Source organism: Cyprinus carpio, chromosome B3 (assembly GCF_018340385.1).
Source record: "Cyprinus carpio isolate SPL01 chromosome B3, ASM1834038v1, whole genome shotgun sequence".
In the NCBI taxonomy this organism is placed as follows: Eukaryota; Metazoa; Chordata; class Actinopteri; order Cypriniformes; family Cyprinidae; genus Cyprinus; species Cyprinus carpio.
Genome location: NC_056599.1, coordinates 30,681,135 through 30,696,966, shown reverse-complemented (window position 1 = coordinate 30,696,966; position 15,832 = coordinate 30,681,135). Strand labels below are relative to the sequence as shown.

At 36.8% G+C, this 15,832-nt stretch overlaps 1 protein-coding gene across 1 annotated transcript in view; it reads left to right on the top strand.

The window, feature by feature from the left end:
- Positions 1-15,832, top strand: part of ppp1r9ba (protein phosphatase 1, regulatory subunit 9Ba) — a 44,329-nt gene that overhangs the window by 21,473 nt on the left and 7,024 nt on the right. The window contains exons 3-6 of the mRNA XM_042720748.1: positions 10,633-10,765; positions 12,022-12,142; positions 13,224-13,328; positions 14,490-14,625. Of these exons, the coding sequence (XP_042576682.1) occupies positions 10,633-10,765; positions 12,022-12,142; positions 13,224-13,328; positions 14,490-14,625 (495 nt within the window). The remainder of the gene's footprint in view (positions 1-10,632; positions 10,766-12,021; positions 12,143-13,223; positions 13,329-14,489; positions 14,626-15,832) is intronic.

Sequence of the window (15,832 nt, the reverse complement as noted above, 5' to 3'; positions counted from 1 at the left end):
TGTTTCAGTCGCCACCCAATGATATATGTTTATTAAAGGAAACACAAAAAGTCAGACTATGGATTAGTTGTTGGCACAGATTTGAGTTATTTTTGGAATAGCATTTCTGTCAGGACCACTATCGACAAAGATGACTGACAATTAGTGTACAGTTTTGATTGGCGGTATGGTCGCATCTGTCTTCAACATTGATAATAATACGTTTCTGGAGCATCAAATCAGTATATTAGAATGATTTCTGAAGGATCCTGTGACACTGAAGACTGGAGTAATGACTGCTGCCATCAGAAATAAATTGTATTTAAAAATGTATTCAGATAGAATTTTATTTTAAATTTTCATAAACTTTCACAATATGAATGTTTTTTACTGAATTTTTGATTAAATAAATGCAGCCTTATCTAGGAAACTATCGAAAATAAATAAATAAATCTTATTAACCCCAAACATTTGAACAGTAGTGTTGTAGTGCTGCATATTACATAATTTGACAAATACAGAGTTCTGGCATGAAACTCTGATAGAGCAGTCCGATAGGTCTAACTCAATCTGACGGAATGACATCATTATCACATGGCACAGCTGATTGGTTCTCTCCTGTATCGGTAGCCAATGAGCTCGCTGTTCAACATTCAAATATAAAGCTAGAACTTGCCGTAGCAGTGCAGCTTGCTTCAAAAATCCTCCACCTTCCCCAGCTCCACCTGTATAGATCTGCTACGAGGTGATTCATGTATGCTATATGGGGGTTATTTCATGTGTTATATTTGCAGCAGCAATATTTCTTACATGCTCACAGCTGCATGTTGTGACTGTATTAGCAGTAGCAAGTCTCGGTACTTGCTCTGCTGCAGCAGCTACAGCAGCATAGCAGATCTATTCTGCATAGACCAAATACATTAACATTGTCATGTACATTACCATGCCAGTCCCTCCGAGAGTTGTCATGACAGAACTGTAGTTACATTTTGCTTTGCTTAGTTTAAGTTAAGCTATTCTGCATAAGATAAGTTTTTCTATAAGCAAGAAGATCCTGATCTCTGAAGCAGCCTCTTGTTAATTTGTTTATGTTTAAATTAGATAACTGGGTGCAAAAGCTCCACATCCATGAGTGATTTGTGCTTGTTTACTATGAATAGAATGTGTGTGTCTTTGCTTCTCTTAACCTGACCTTTGCCTCTCTTAACCTGACAGGAAGCTGTTTGGGTTTTTTTTTTTTTTGTTTTTTTTTTAAACGACATGCTGCCTGATTATGTACTCTTAGTGACTTTAAAAACTGGATTAGGATCAACTTCCCCTGTTCACACCAGAGCCACAGCTGTTTCAGTCGCCACACAATGATATATGTTTATTAAAGGAAACACAGAAAGTCAGACTATGGATTAGATGTTGGCACAGATTTGAGTTATTTTTGGAATAACATTTCTGTCAGGACCACTATCGACAAAGATGACTGACAATTAGCGTATAGTTTTGATTGGCGGTATGGTCCAACATGAATGTATTGCAGATATAGTTAAAGTTCAATAATTTAATGTACACATTTAAAATTAGTCTGATTCAAAGGAGAATCAGAAAGCTGAATCCTGACTGACAGAGGAGGAGTTGGGGATGGAGGAGGGTAATTAGTAGGGCTGGGACGATAAATCGATGCAGAATCGATTCTTGGATCGATTCTTAGATTTTCAGAATGCATCGCGATTCCTCTGGAATCGATTCTGAGCATAGATTTTAACAGCATATGGCGCTCTAATCTAGTTTTTATCCGCACACTCAAATGCTCATGAAGAAGAGGGCTAAAGAGCGCTAGTGCATTCGCCATATCATTTAATTTCACCCCGGCTCAGAATGCTTTTATGATGCGAGATTAATGTAAACAAGGCCCACTGTGAACACCCTTGTAATTCACTTCAACCTTTCGAATCTTATGAATGATTATTTTAGGTTCAGGTGTGTGTAAGGATTTGGAGACGAGCAGAGTACGGTTGTTTCTAAAGCATGGAGTGCCATCTGATGTTCAAAACTATGCTCAGAATCGATTCAAGAAACAATCACAATGCATTCGGAAAATCTCAGAATTGATGCTGAATCATTTCTCGATTCGTGATGCATCGATTTATTTTCCTAGCCCTAGTAATTAGTTTGACTAACGTGACATGCCAGAACTAACGCTTACATATGCTACCATATTTTGCAGTATATTATGTGTACTGTACATTTCTGTATACCCATATTATTATTGTTATTATTACTGTCAGACACAAGACGGGAACACAGAGGTAGGTGAACGTGTAGCAGTATTTATTGTGACAGAGGTTTCAGACACAGGTGAAGTAACAGGAATAGTCTTGACACGAAGAAGGTTGGAACTTAGCTCTGGTTGTGATGGAAGTAGATGACAGAATCGGAAGGCGGCACAGAGGAACTGATGAGGAAGGAACAACGGGTATCCAGGGGGACAACAATAGTAGCGAGGGTTCAGGTAAGTACATGTGGGTCAATGCTAGATCAGACGAGGAGTGAGGGGAAGTGATAGTCCTTATATGAGAGCCTGGTGATGATGGACAGGTGCTCAGAATTCTGGTGATTGTGAACGAGTAGGCGTGGCGTGTGGAGAGGGTGTAGGCTGTGACTCCGTGACAATTACCTACTACACTGAAAAAAAATTATTTAAATGGTTTTTGCTCTTTGCTATTACATTTCACAAATAATTACAAAGAAACTGCGAATAATACTGAATTGTGTTAGTAGAAAGACTGAAAAAGTATTTTCTTATAAACTATATTACTATTATTATATTACTAATATATATATTTTATTGGAACACAATTTACAACTTCAATTAAAAAATGTTTACACTCTACAGCTGTGAAAATTTGCAATATGCAAAAAATTGTATTAATTATTATTATTATTATTATTATTATTATTATTAGTATAGTATGTATTATTATTTTTAATTTACAACAGCTTTATTTTGATTATCAAAAAATATTTTTAATAGTTTTATTAAAAACATTTGCCAAATGATCCAAAGTAACATCTTTTTCTTAAGGCATGATTTGTTCAGGCAGCCAACATTTTTACATACTTATAATAATAACATGAATAATAACAACAACCACAATAATTATTATTATTATTAAAATACAAAATTATTCTATTTATTCCGAAAATGATACCTGCTAAATTAAACATGCAACATCAAGTCATTTACCAGTGTAACATACTACTATTTGAAGATTTTGCATACTGCGTTCTCTTTCAAAGGCTGTTCATTAAAAACTGTAAGCATTTAGCATGATATACTTTGCAGTAAGCTGTATATACTAGTGTTCAGTTCAGTTTTTGTTCATGATCATCCCTTGTTGTCATGGTCAGGGGCATCATACTGAATGTCATAGTGCTATTCCAACATTAAATGACAAGGACTCAAATATTCAAACCTCAGCACATGTCTGTTTCATAAGTCTGCATTTCATAGATGTTCAGGACATGTTTGCATAAATCGGACATTCAACAAAGGAATAAATACTAATAAACTGTGTACAAGAGAAGGACACCATTGGCTTTGTTATATGCAGATGAGTTAATCTGCATTAGATGAATATTAAGTTGGAAGGGAAATGAAGCAAGCCTGCAGTCTCTCTCTCTCTCTCTCTCTCTCTCTCTCTCTCTCTCTCTCTCTCTCTCTCTCTCTCTCTGTGGGGGATACTGTAGACCACCCTGCAGCTGAATCACGTGTGATTTTTCAGGGCTGTAATTATTGGGCAAACACTGTTTGCTAAGAATATTTGTCACAACCTTTCAGGACGCCCGGGGGTTTCTCATGTGTGTCACCTTGTGTTAGTGTTTGTGAGTGTGTTTGTGTCTGTGGAGTGTTTATCAGTCTGCATGTAAAGACAATCTCTATGGCAACCAGGCGAGGAGTGTCAAAACTGTGCCTAGAGAGGATGGTTTTCACCGTGGCTCGGAGAGAAAGGCGTTAGCACAGATGCTTGCTCGGAGAAGAGCAAGAAATAAACTAGTGGAAGTGCATACAAACACTCTTGTGTTTCTGTTTAGAGTTGCATTTTAGGTTTTCTGCATTTGTTGCAGTGGGGTTGAATTGGAGATCTGTTCTAGTAAAACCCAGGTTTAGGGTTTGGATGAGGGGTGATCCGTTCGGCCGCCATTGTCACTTAAAATTTGTCTAAGTGGACTGTCCCTTTAAAAAGGGTGAAGTTGCAAATAAAACAGATTATTGAAGTACGTCACACAGAAATGCTGTTTCAGTCTTTCTGCATTAATTCAATGTGTTACTTGCCATTTCTTAGTAATTATTTGTGAAATTTAGCATTTTCTAAGAGAAAATTGTTTCGCCTCCAGTTTTTCTTTTCAGTTCCTTTTGTGTAAATTAGGTCTGTTACAAATTACCAAAAAACGCACTCATAGAAGAGAAATACACCCCTTTTAGTGAAAGCAGACTTTACAGTCGGCAGCTCATTGGTAGAAATGGGAAGATTGATCCTGAAATATTGATACTTCCAAAACTGATGTTATATATATATATATATATATATATATATATATATATATATATATATATATATATATATATATAGACTAATTTTTATTATTAATTTATCATGAAAATCATAAAAGCAGACATATATGTTTATACGTTTATATGTTTTGTTTTAAATTATGCTTAATTTTAAATCGTAGATGATAAATATTTAAATTGTCAAATTGTTATGATAAAATATATTTTAGAATTATACAAATTACACAATTAACAGTATTAAGACTCATTTGTGTATTATTAAAAACATGACATTTTTATTATATATTTTGGTATCAGCCCTGGAAAAACCCGTGTTGGTCGAGCCCTGCTCTATCTTATAATCTCCTCCTTTCTTTTACTCAAAATCAACACACACACAGTATGTACTGATGGTGTCCCTCAAATGCATGTGTTTGTGTGTGTTTGCCTGCTCACATTCTAGGACCCTCCACATCTTCCTGTACGCAGCTTTAGGTTTGTGGCATGCAGAGAAGCGAAGGTTTGTTTGTGTGTGTGTGTCGGTGTGTGAGGGAGGGAGCGGGGTGCTGTAATGCTAACACACTGCACTGTCTCCCTGCATACCAGTGAGAGTTTAGAGTGTGTGAGCCAAAAACACACATTCAGACCAGCTGCATTCCACATGCACACTCTGCGAATGCATGTCCAGTTTAAAGCTCATATCAGCAGCATCTGTCACCTCGTGTAATTGATTGTCTTTAGTGTCACATGCTTGTTCTGTTAGTATGGCAGAGCTTTGAAATATGGCGCTTCAAGCAGGTGAGAAAAATGACAGGAAATGAGCCACAAGACTCGAAAGGTGGTAATATGAACCTTGGTCAGGCTTGACACCATTTGACACAAATGAAAATGAGTCTGTGAAGGACAGATGTAGCATCAGGTTTCGGTAGGTCTTAGGCCACAGCTAATTTAAGACATGCTTTAAAAATTCCAGATTTTTTTTTTTTTTTTTTTTTTTTTTGAAACATGTTGAATTTTGTTTTCAGAAAATTCTTTGTTTTTTTATTTTATTAGTATTTATTTTTATTAGTATTTATTTGGGGGGAGTTTTGGACTCCCTAGAACCCTGGAGGTTCCTGGACCCTATTTTTTAGTAAATATTCACTTTTTCTATTCATTTCAGTTTATCACTTCCCAAACCTTTCGGTGTGTTCAGCATGTGGCCGCATGCTTTTTTTCATTTGCATCACAATAAATGTGGCATGAACTCTGACTGAGGTCTACAAAGACTATGAATTCTCTTCCGCTCTGTGGAAGGAGTTCGCAGAGGTTGCATGTGTGCTTCAGAAACACATCTGGCCTGTGAATTTCTGTCGTCCCGTCCAACATTCCATCTGAGAGAGAGGTACAGAAAGGGAGACACCAAAAACAGACAGAAAGATGGAACAGACTCCAAGCCAATGACAGACGACCCACAGATGCCACTTGGCATTGCACTGTTTGAATTGGCCTCGAAGACGTGAATGACCAAACCTCCCAGATCCCAGAATTCAAATTTATAGCATTTTATCTGATTCATTTTTAGTCAGAAATTACATATAGAGTGATGCAGGAATCATGATTTCATTATTATATACGTTTGCATTGCACAGCCGTCAAGAGGAAGGCAGGAATAAAGAGAGAGGAGGGGGAGGGAGAGAATGAGAAAGGAGGGTGGAGGGTGGGGGTTGGGGGGGCGTGGCACAACGATGTCATAATCACAATCGCCAAGCCGGGCTGTTGCCACGGAGACAGAGACATGTGAGCAGGCCGATGGCATTTACAGTGAGGGTGCTCCGACCTGCTGTTCACTTCAAGCACTGGGATAGAGGGAGTATTTTTAGATAAGAGATGCAGCGATCTGCGGAAGGGAGGAGTGACCCAGAGAGGAGACGGAGGTGTGAGAGAAAAATAAAATGGTGATGTGGTACATTAAATCTAGCTGTGCTGGAAAATCCTGACGGTAGCTGATTTTACCTGGTTTCTAGGTGGTCTAGATGGCTGGGTTTCAAGCTGAAGCTAGTGACCTTGGACCAGCAAAAAATCAGAAATCACCTTGACCACTTTAAGCAGATTTGGGCCAGTTTTTTTTAGCAGATGAAGATAACATCAAACTTTATTCATGTTGTGAAATCTCAGAATTGTATTTGGTGTTTTAAGAAATGAAATAGATGATGCTTTATTCGTCTTGTATCCATTTCCCTGTCATTCCAAAAATGGCAACAGAAGCACCATAAACAAAGTCAATATGACTCATCTGCTATATTCCCAAATGACGCACCATTCTATGCACTTATACACTATGTACATATGCACTATGTACTCAACCATGTAGTGTATGAATTATATAAGGTTATTTTTGTCATTCATAAATGGAGTCTAATTAAAGCTGTGACAGGTGAGTGCATGAAGTGGCCAACATTACACACTTCGTTTTTTTGGTTAAAAGTGCACTTTTTCAGTCTGGAATTTTTAGTGGTAACACACTAACTCGCACTATTTATGCTAGGAAAGGTCATAGAACAGTATGTGATTTGGGATGCTGCGCATGTGTGTGAAACAGACTCATATTCAACTCATGTCAGTGGGCTGTTAACCGCTGTGACTAAATCATTGAGTCAGAAAGTTCAGTTTAATAACCAGATCATCTTTTTTGCGGATGTTCTTTTGAGCTATTTATTTATAGTTCATTAACAGACTCTGTTATGGTCAAAATTATATAAACTTTCTATAAATATATAGACTTTAATATTCTTTTTTTAAGAGTCACTATGAACTGTCTGTTTATCAAAAAGACCTGCATAAAATGTTCTGTTCCAGAAAAGAAAAGAATAATTGAAAACATTTTCATTTTTGGGGTGAACTATTCTTTGAAATGAAAGGAATGAGAGAATATAATGTACAGGGTGAGTAGATGAAATAAGAGGAAGTGAGTGGTTGTAAAAGACAAGCTCTGTAGGATGGGGTGTGAGAAAGTTGAAAATGACTGAACAAAAATGAACCGAAAAGAGAAGCTGAGGAAAAAAAGTCAATGTCTGCAATTTTGCTGCATTATGCCCTCCTCTACCCAACTATGATGTGCACATTTTTCTGTAGTTTTTCCAAGAAGAAAGAAGTTGACAGCGGCACCAGCGGAGAGACAGATGGACAGTGATCACTGCGTTACTCAGCTACTGTCGTACATTTCTTCCATCAGCAGTTTTTGATCTAATTATGATTTCCCACTGCGCTAGAGCATGGGAAGAGATTGAATCAGAAAAAGAATTGAGGCGAGGGTTTTTAATCATTTATCTGTAAAACTCTGCCTTGTTTATGTCATCAATCAGAATTTGGTTTGGAATGAATGATTAACTTCGTTATCTGTATTAAGCAACGATGGTGGAAGGAAAAATCTAGTCAGATTTCAACATGACTGTCATAAATATATTTCTAAACTTGGGCTGTGATCTGAAACTTTTTTCAAATCTATTATGTAATAAAATGTAAAAAATCAAATTAATGACAAAATCTGGGAATTAATGAATTTAGCACATGATATTACATTAATAATCGTATTTAAGTAATATATGAGAAAGATGGCTGTGATTTTACAGCATATAAGCACAGAATCTTTCAATATTTTTGAACAAATCTGCTGAATGATTGGGTTGAGTGAATGTTTCAATGACAGTTCTTGTTTTATTCCCAAATGAGTCTTGTGTTTTTGAACAAATCTGTTGAATGAATAATTCAAGCAACTCGTTCGCTTGTCACTTGTCAGCACTCACTTGGTAGCGTCAAATGGAAAGAGTGGCTTCCTGTATTTTGCTACTCTGCCGTCAGTGCATATAACATGAGCTTTAGAAAGAAAGAAAAAATATTTAGATCAAAGATGACCCTAAACAGGAAGCTGTTACCACCAGATATTCAGCAGATGTGCACAAGACTCGTGGGCAAACTGTGCTTCTTTATATAGAATGGCACTCTTTTTCCGGCTTAGTGTTGTAGTTCTCGACTATTATAAATGTACCCAGAGTGATACACCCATATGCTGCTGCGGTCTCTCTGACGGAGAACATGATGCATGACTGTATCTGTATAAACTGCTGCTTTAGCTGCACGGTTAGTGGTGCTCAGAGCTATAGGGGGGGGGAAATCTTTACTGAAGAAGATGACTTAAGCTCTGGACTGTTTTCCCAAAGGTGTGTAATTTCCACTAGCTGTACCAAATGAAACTCTGAAATAATGATTGTCTCCCAAACACTCCATCTGTCTGACATTGTTTGGCGTGTTAGAGTAGCACGGCCCAGTTAGCGCCTGCTGGTAGATGTCATAACTGCACCGTCTGGACCCACAAAGCTTCTTTCTTCATTGATAGCCATTCATATAGTTGTGTATTCTGATATACACAATACAGATGTGCATTCTGAACAATTGCTTTTGTTACTTATTTATTGACTTGGTCAATTTTATTTTTGAGGACTTGAAGTAATTAAATGAGACCGCACATGCTAAATTTTTGACCCCATGACATCATATTCAGATAATATCAGATAATTAGGCCTTTTTTATGACGGCAAGGATATTTCAGGTTTGAAATGTCACGTAATGTGACTCCCCAAAAATTTTACAGTATTTTTGAATAATTAACTTTTTAGCTTAAAAATATTTTAAAATGTTTTAGGATTATTTTGATTCATTGTTTTTATTATTTGTTATTTCTAATTGTATTATCATGAATATATTATCATTTCTATGTAAATTTTTTCAAGTCCATGTGAAACCAACATTTCTAAGACCAAGTGTTTAGAATGTGAACATGCAAAGAAAGTCAAACGCCCTTTACAAAACAAGATAAAGGTAAGGTAACAATGTCAGATAAGTTTGAATTTGGGGGAGAAAATGAAATGGAGTTTAACCTACCCTACCTTTTTGAACCGAAGTACACAGATGAAGAACTAACCGCACGTGACTTTTTTAACGTGATTACATAATGCGTGAAGTTGTGGACACACATAGAGCTAGTGCAAGATGAGCATTTGTGGTTAAAGATATAGACCCTGTCATGGTGACTAACTCTATCTGAACCCAAGTCTCCTGACAGCCAGTGTTAATTAATCAGTGTGGATGACTTACTGCGTCTCTTGAAGAGAAAAGGTGCGTTCACACCGCCAGCTTCGAGAGCGTCAAAGTGGCCGGAAGTCATTCATTTTCAATGAGAGCGGATCGAAACCACGTCAACTCAGCGGCGAGGAGCGGCGCGGCGTGACTTGGCTGTTGAGAGCGTCAAGGAGAGTTGAAATCAGGGCAACTTTATGGTAATGAGCTATGGCGCGGTTCAGCGGCAATCAATAAGAACGTAGAAGTCCACCGCTTTAGAGGATTCCAGAGAACGCAGCTCCGAACACATTAGTTCTCAAAATAAAGGTGATTATTGCTGTGGCGGGTTTGCAGTAATCTATGATGTGTCCCTGTTTGCGTACAGGGACATAAAAAAATAAATAAATTAAAAATGATACGTGGACCAAGGTGTCTGAAATTGTTAATTATTCTGGTGAGTTGCTGATGTGCAGTAACGATATAAGAATAATAATCTAATGATATCATAAATAATAGTACAGTAGTCCCAGTTTACTTTTAAACAAATTTCCTTGATTATACTTACATTAAGTAATGTTTATACGATTATATTTACTTAAGTAACATTTTCAATGCAGGACTTTTAATTGCATCAAAGTATTTTTTTAGAGAGATGCTTTATACATTATTAAGTAAAGGATCTTAACACTTCGTCCACAACAATATTAATGAGGTTAACTTATAACGTTTACCCTAATTGTGGTTAGTCTGCACAAGACCAACAAGTTTGTTTGCTTTGCGGCCGCATTAAATACAAGATAAGCATTCGATCTACGTCAGAGCGCTCACGAATCTTTCTGCAGCGTTGTGTGCAGAGCGGCCACAGCGACTCTTGAAGAGAAAAGCAAAAATACATTACATTATACGTAACTCTCAGTGTGGATGACTTACTGCGTCTCTTGAAGAGAAAAGCAAAAATACATTACATTATACAATACTCTATACATTAAAGTTCGACTTTGTTTTCCCAGGTCTTCACCACATACTCAAACGAGGACTACGACAGGCGTAATGATGAGGTTGACCCCATGGCGGCTTCGGCCGAGTATGAACTGGAGAAGAGGGTGGAGAGACTGGACCTTTTCCCCGTCGAGCTGGAGAAAGGTACTCGACCCGCCGATGGAGTTTTCCTGACTAAACCATGTGTGTTTTTGGAGCCTGTGTGGTATATTGTCTTTAGGGTCATTAACTTCCTTTTTCTAAACAAACTGACTGAAGCAGCTTGTTTTGTTCTGTAAAGAAAGCAGCATTTGCTGATTAGAAAATCGGAGGGGTCTGGTCCTCTCTCCTAAAGCAGTCTGGCGGTTACCATAGCTACCATATGTGAAATATCACAGCGGAGACATAGAGTTGTGTTCAGCTGTGTAGTTTTTATATTGCAATGGTAATATTTTAAGTTACATCCAATCTGGACTAAAAAAAAAAAGTCAAGAGGATTATTTGGAGTAAAATGTATTATAATCTTAAAATCTGCTCAAATGATTTACAGTCATAGGATTAGACACACTAATTCCAGCTCATTATCCCAATATTTAGTTATTGCATCTAAAAGCCTTAAAGCTCTTTAAAGTTTGCATTTACAATTTTAAGCTGTTATATTTTTAGTGTTTATTAACCTTTTGAATTAGCTTTTATTTTTATATTTTTGGTTTTAATTTCAAAGTTTATTATTATTATCTTTTTATTTTATTTTTTTTAATTAGTATATTTCCATATAGCTTTAATTTATTTGTATTTAGGATTTAGCAGTTGTAGTACTTTAGCGCAAACGTATTTATTTTAGTTATTTGTCAAGGCAACATTTCTAAGTTGCGTACGTTTTTTTTATTTTTTTTTACAGTTATTTATTTTAAATGTATGTATATATATTTAATATTTTCTTTTATTTCACCTTTATTTTAATTTAATTTAATTTTGAATTGTATTTCATTTTAATTATTTTAATTTAAAAATTGTTTTAGTGCTTTATTTAACATTAACAACACTGATTTAAAGAAAGTTTTGTTACATTGATCAAATCGGTAAATAACCAAATCAGTCATTTCAATATTAGTCTATATATTTAATTTCTTCCTGGTTATACATTTTTATCCTGGTTTTAAAGATTTCTGTCATCATTTATTCACTGCACAAAAAGAGGCATTTTAACGGATATTCACACTGGTTCTGACGTCTTCTGAAGCTGTGCGATGGCTTTGCATGAAGAGCATACTGAAATTTAAATGTTATTTAAATGCCATACTGTAGGTTTGAAATACTGCTTGTTCTTATTCGTACTAATGCTTAATGTTATGTTTGTTTACGAGAAGGGTTAACTAATTGTGTGAACTGTTATTAACACCATGATGCCTTTCTGTCAGATAAAGACGGATTGGGAATCAGCATCATCGGGATGGGTGCCGGCGCAGACATGGGCCTGGAAAAACTGGGAATCTTCGTCAAGACAGTGACGGAAGGAGGAGCCGCCCACCGAGACGGAAGGTCAGTGAATTACAGGACATGAGTGGGATTTATATGGATTTGAGGGAAAATGAGAGTGAAAAGAAACTGAGATTCCTTTACCTTCTGTCAGTCTGTACTACCAGACTTTCATCAGTCTGCAAAATGGATCAAATACCAGAGTCACAGAGGAGTCACCAGACATGCACTGGAAACTGAGGCTGATGCTTTTAGACTGATATGAGACCACATTTAAGCTTTTGTCAGAATGAATAGTGTCCATGGTTCTGTTATTTATGAAACAGAAGTGTATCTGGAGTTACACTTGACCGAGTATTACTCAAAACATATGTGCATTGATAGAGGAATGGAGTTTATTGATCTATAATGAGTAGAATCTGACCTTGCAATGGCATCTGAGCTCTTCGGGCCCTGAAGTGAGTCATGGAGGTCACAGAGAAGCTATTTCTGTCTGCCAAGCTCAAGAGGTATGAAAAATATCAGACATTCAGCTTAGAGAAGCCCACTTTTGCTTATGACGTTCATTTAGATCACTGGAGATTCAGCGAGTGTTGGGGATCTTAATAAAAACTGTCTAGTCTTGAGTCAGTAGAGTTATGGTGCATTGCAGGGGCTTCTTCCTCATCTTGGCATGACAGTTAGAAACAGTCCACCTGGAAGCCACAGGAGACAAAAAGATCTAATAAGCCAATGCTGAAATGAGCTTTCGCCACATGTGTGACAGAAGTGCTTAGATATTGACTTTAGCACTCAGAAACGACCTCATCCTCACTCTCTGGCACCTCATTGGTGCTCCCGCTGTCTATCAAACGTACATCTGCCTTGGCAAAAAGGCTGTTTTGGATGGGACTGGATAGTCTGACTTGTTTTATGACTGAGAGGATCGATCAATCATTTTAACGGCTTGGAATACAAGAAGAGGTTTCGTTAAGTGAGGCACTGATTCGCTGCTGCTGCTGCTGTTGGTCAGTTTTCAGACCGAATCAATTGCATTGTTAGTTCCTTTACACGTATAGTGATGAGATTGATCAGTATCTTGGCCATGTTGCAGATGCACTTTTCCTCCCTGAGCTGTTGTCCTGGTTATTTTTCTTCTTGGTAGGATCCTGGTGAATGACCTGATCGTGGAGGTGGACGGAACCAGCCTGGTGGGCGTGACCCAAAATTTTGCTGCGTCGGTCCTCAGGAACACCAGCGGCACTGTCAAGTAAGGAAATGAAACAACATTTTCATAGAGAGTTCATTTAAAGGGGTCATGAACTGAGAAATCAAAATTCCCTTAGTCATAACAGTAATTTTGGGAATTAGTATCAAATGTAAAATCACAATTTTATATTTGAATCTATTTTAAAATGTATTTTATTCCTGAGATGAATTTTCAGCAGCCATTTCTCCAGTCTTCAGTGTCACATGATCCTTCAGAAATCATTCTTTTATTTATATGTCATGCATAAAACTGAAACATTTGATCAAATAATTTTTTTTAGTGATCCTGAACTTTTGAACGGTAATGTGTGTGTGTAACACATTGGTAATGTGTTGAACGTGTGTAATGTGTGTGTGTTATTCACTCAAAAAATATTTAGACCACTGCCAAATTTCTGAAAAAATATACAAAAAAATAAAATAGAAAATTCTAAAATATTCACTCAAAAAATATTTAGACCACTGCCAAATTTCTGTATTTATTTACAAAATAAAAAATAAAAAGCTATATATCACTGGAGTGCTATCAGACTTAGTGTGAATGAGTTCACAGAGATCCACTGCTTTATTTTGAGCTTTTGTTGCACATGTTTTTGTACCAAAAATTCAGGTTTTAGTGTATTAGAATTTAATTTCCCTCTGTTTAATCCAGCATTATCTTCTGTCGTCTCATTTGGCATCAGATACTCACTGACTCACTGTCATCTCTAATATTGCCCTGACAGTGCTGTGTATCGAATAGATTGCTGCTTTCTGTTACTTTGATTTAACAAAGATCTAAGACCTGTGTGGTTGTATCTACAGTCACGATGAGGGATTGGGTAGTTGTGGCATTTCAAACTAGCCCTGTTTTCTCTTCAGCTGTTCTGGCTAGGCGTGGATGGTGCTTGATTGTAGTGCAGGGAAATGGAAAATGTGATTAATAGACGAGGCTTAAGCCCAGTAGGGGAGAACATGTATAATAATAACTTTTATTTTTGTGGAATACCTGAGCACAGAGGCAACTGACAATCATTTGCTTTTAAATTGGATGCAGTTGAAGGCATCCAGCAGGATGGTGATGAAGTTTTTGAGCCTTTAAATCATCACAGTAGAGAACTCACTTAAGGAATGACAGCTGGTTCACTAGGTCATTTCTGACTGGCTGGTGTTTGTGTTGCAGGTTTGTGATTGGCCGGGAGAAGCCGGGGGAACAGAGTGAGGTGGCCCAGCTGATCCAGCAGACACTGGAGCAGGAGAGATGGCAGAAAGAAATGATGGAGCAGCGCTACAACCCCTACATGGAAGAGGACGAAGAGGTAAAGCTTCTTCAGATACACGATTGTACCCTTAACAGACAACTTTTTCAATTTGTGACCGATGCAGATTCAGTATAAGTAACATGGGATTTAAGTAAATAAATAGAGTGAAGGGCAGCACCGTGTTCATTTACACATGATCAGCTCATGATCTGCTGGTGTTTGCAGCATCTCAGAGTGGTTTGGGTCGCAGTAAATGCTGCTCCACACAAACTCATCTCTGTTTCTGCTCTGAGTTTGGGTCGCTGTAACATGCATTTGGAAATGAACCATGTGCCAGCCATTAAAAAATGAAGATTGTGAATTAGTATCAAATTGTATGTATTAGAATCTATTTTAAAATGTAATGTATTCCTGTGATGAAATTTCAGCAGCCATTTCCCCAGTCTTCAGTGTCACATGATCCTTCAGAAATCATTACTTGTAATGAGAAGCGTTTGTTACCAAATAGAAGCTTTAATGATTTCCTGCAGTTTTCCATCCAAAAAAAAACAACATAAAATTAGTATTGTAATTCTACTGTTGTAGTTTAAAAATTAAAAATAAAATGATAAATTAAATACTTAGTTTACAGTAGAATATTACAATATTAATATTTCTTATTTTGTTTTTATTTAGTAATTTGTCTAAGTTAGTTATTATTATTATTATTTTACAGCCATTTTCATAACAAAATTACAGAAATGTGTAGGAACAAATTACTACAAACAAGCATAGCAAGCCTGTTTTTTTTATCGTATTTCAAATCACAAAATTTTAATCAAAATCACAATACATTTTTTCCCCCAAATCATGCAGCCCATTTTTTTTGTTGTTTCCCAAACACTCCACCGCATGAATTTTTTAACCTATTAATATTCCCAAAGAAATCATTTGGGTGGAAAGGACAAACCTTCCATGTTAAGAAATACTTAACGCACAAATATCGCACACAAACTGAACAGGAGGACTGACGAGGTGAAGAGTCAAGTGACTAATTTCAGATGATGCTTTCTTCAGATACCATAATCATATACATTTAGTTCTGTGCAACAGCACGTTTTTCCATCTATAAAATATTATTTTCACTTCAGTATGTGACAGATGAGGGGAATGATGCTTGACCTTGTTCTTGGCAATGCATCAAAACACCTGAGGTATTCATTATTCTTATGACATGTTTACATTTTTAAACCATTTAATTGCATTAATCTAGCTGGACCCCTTA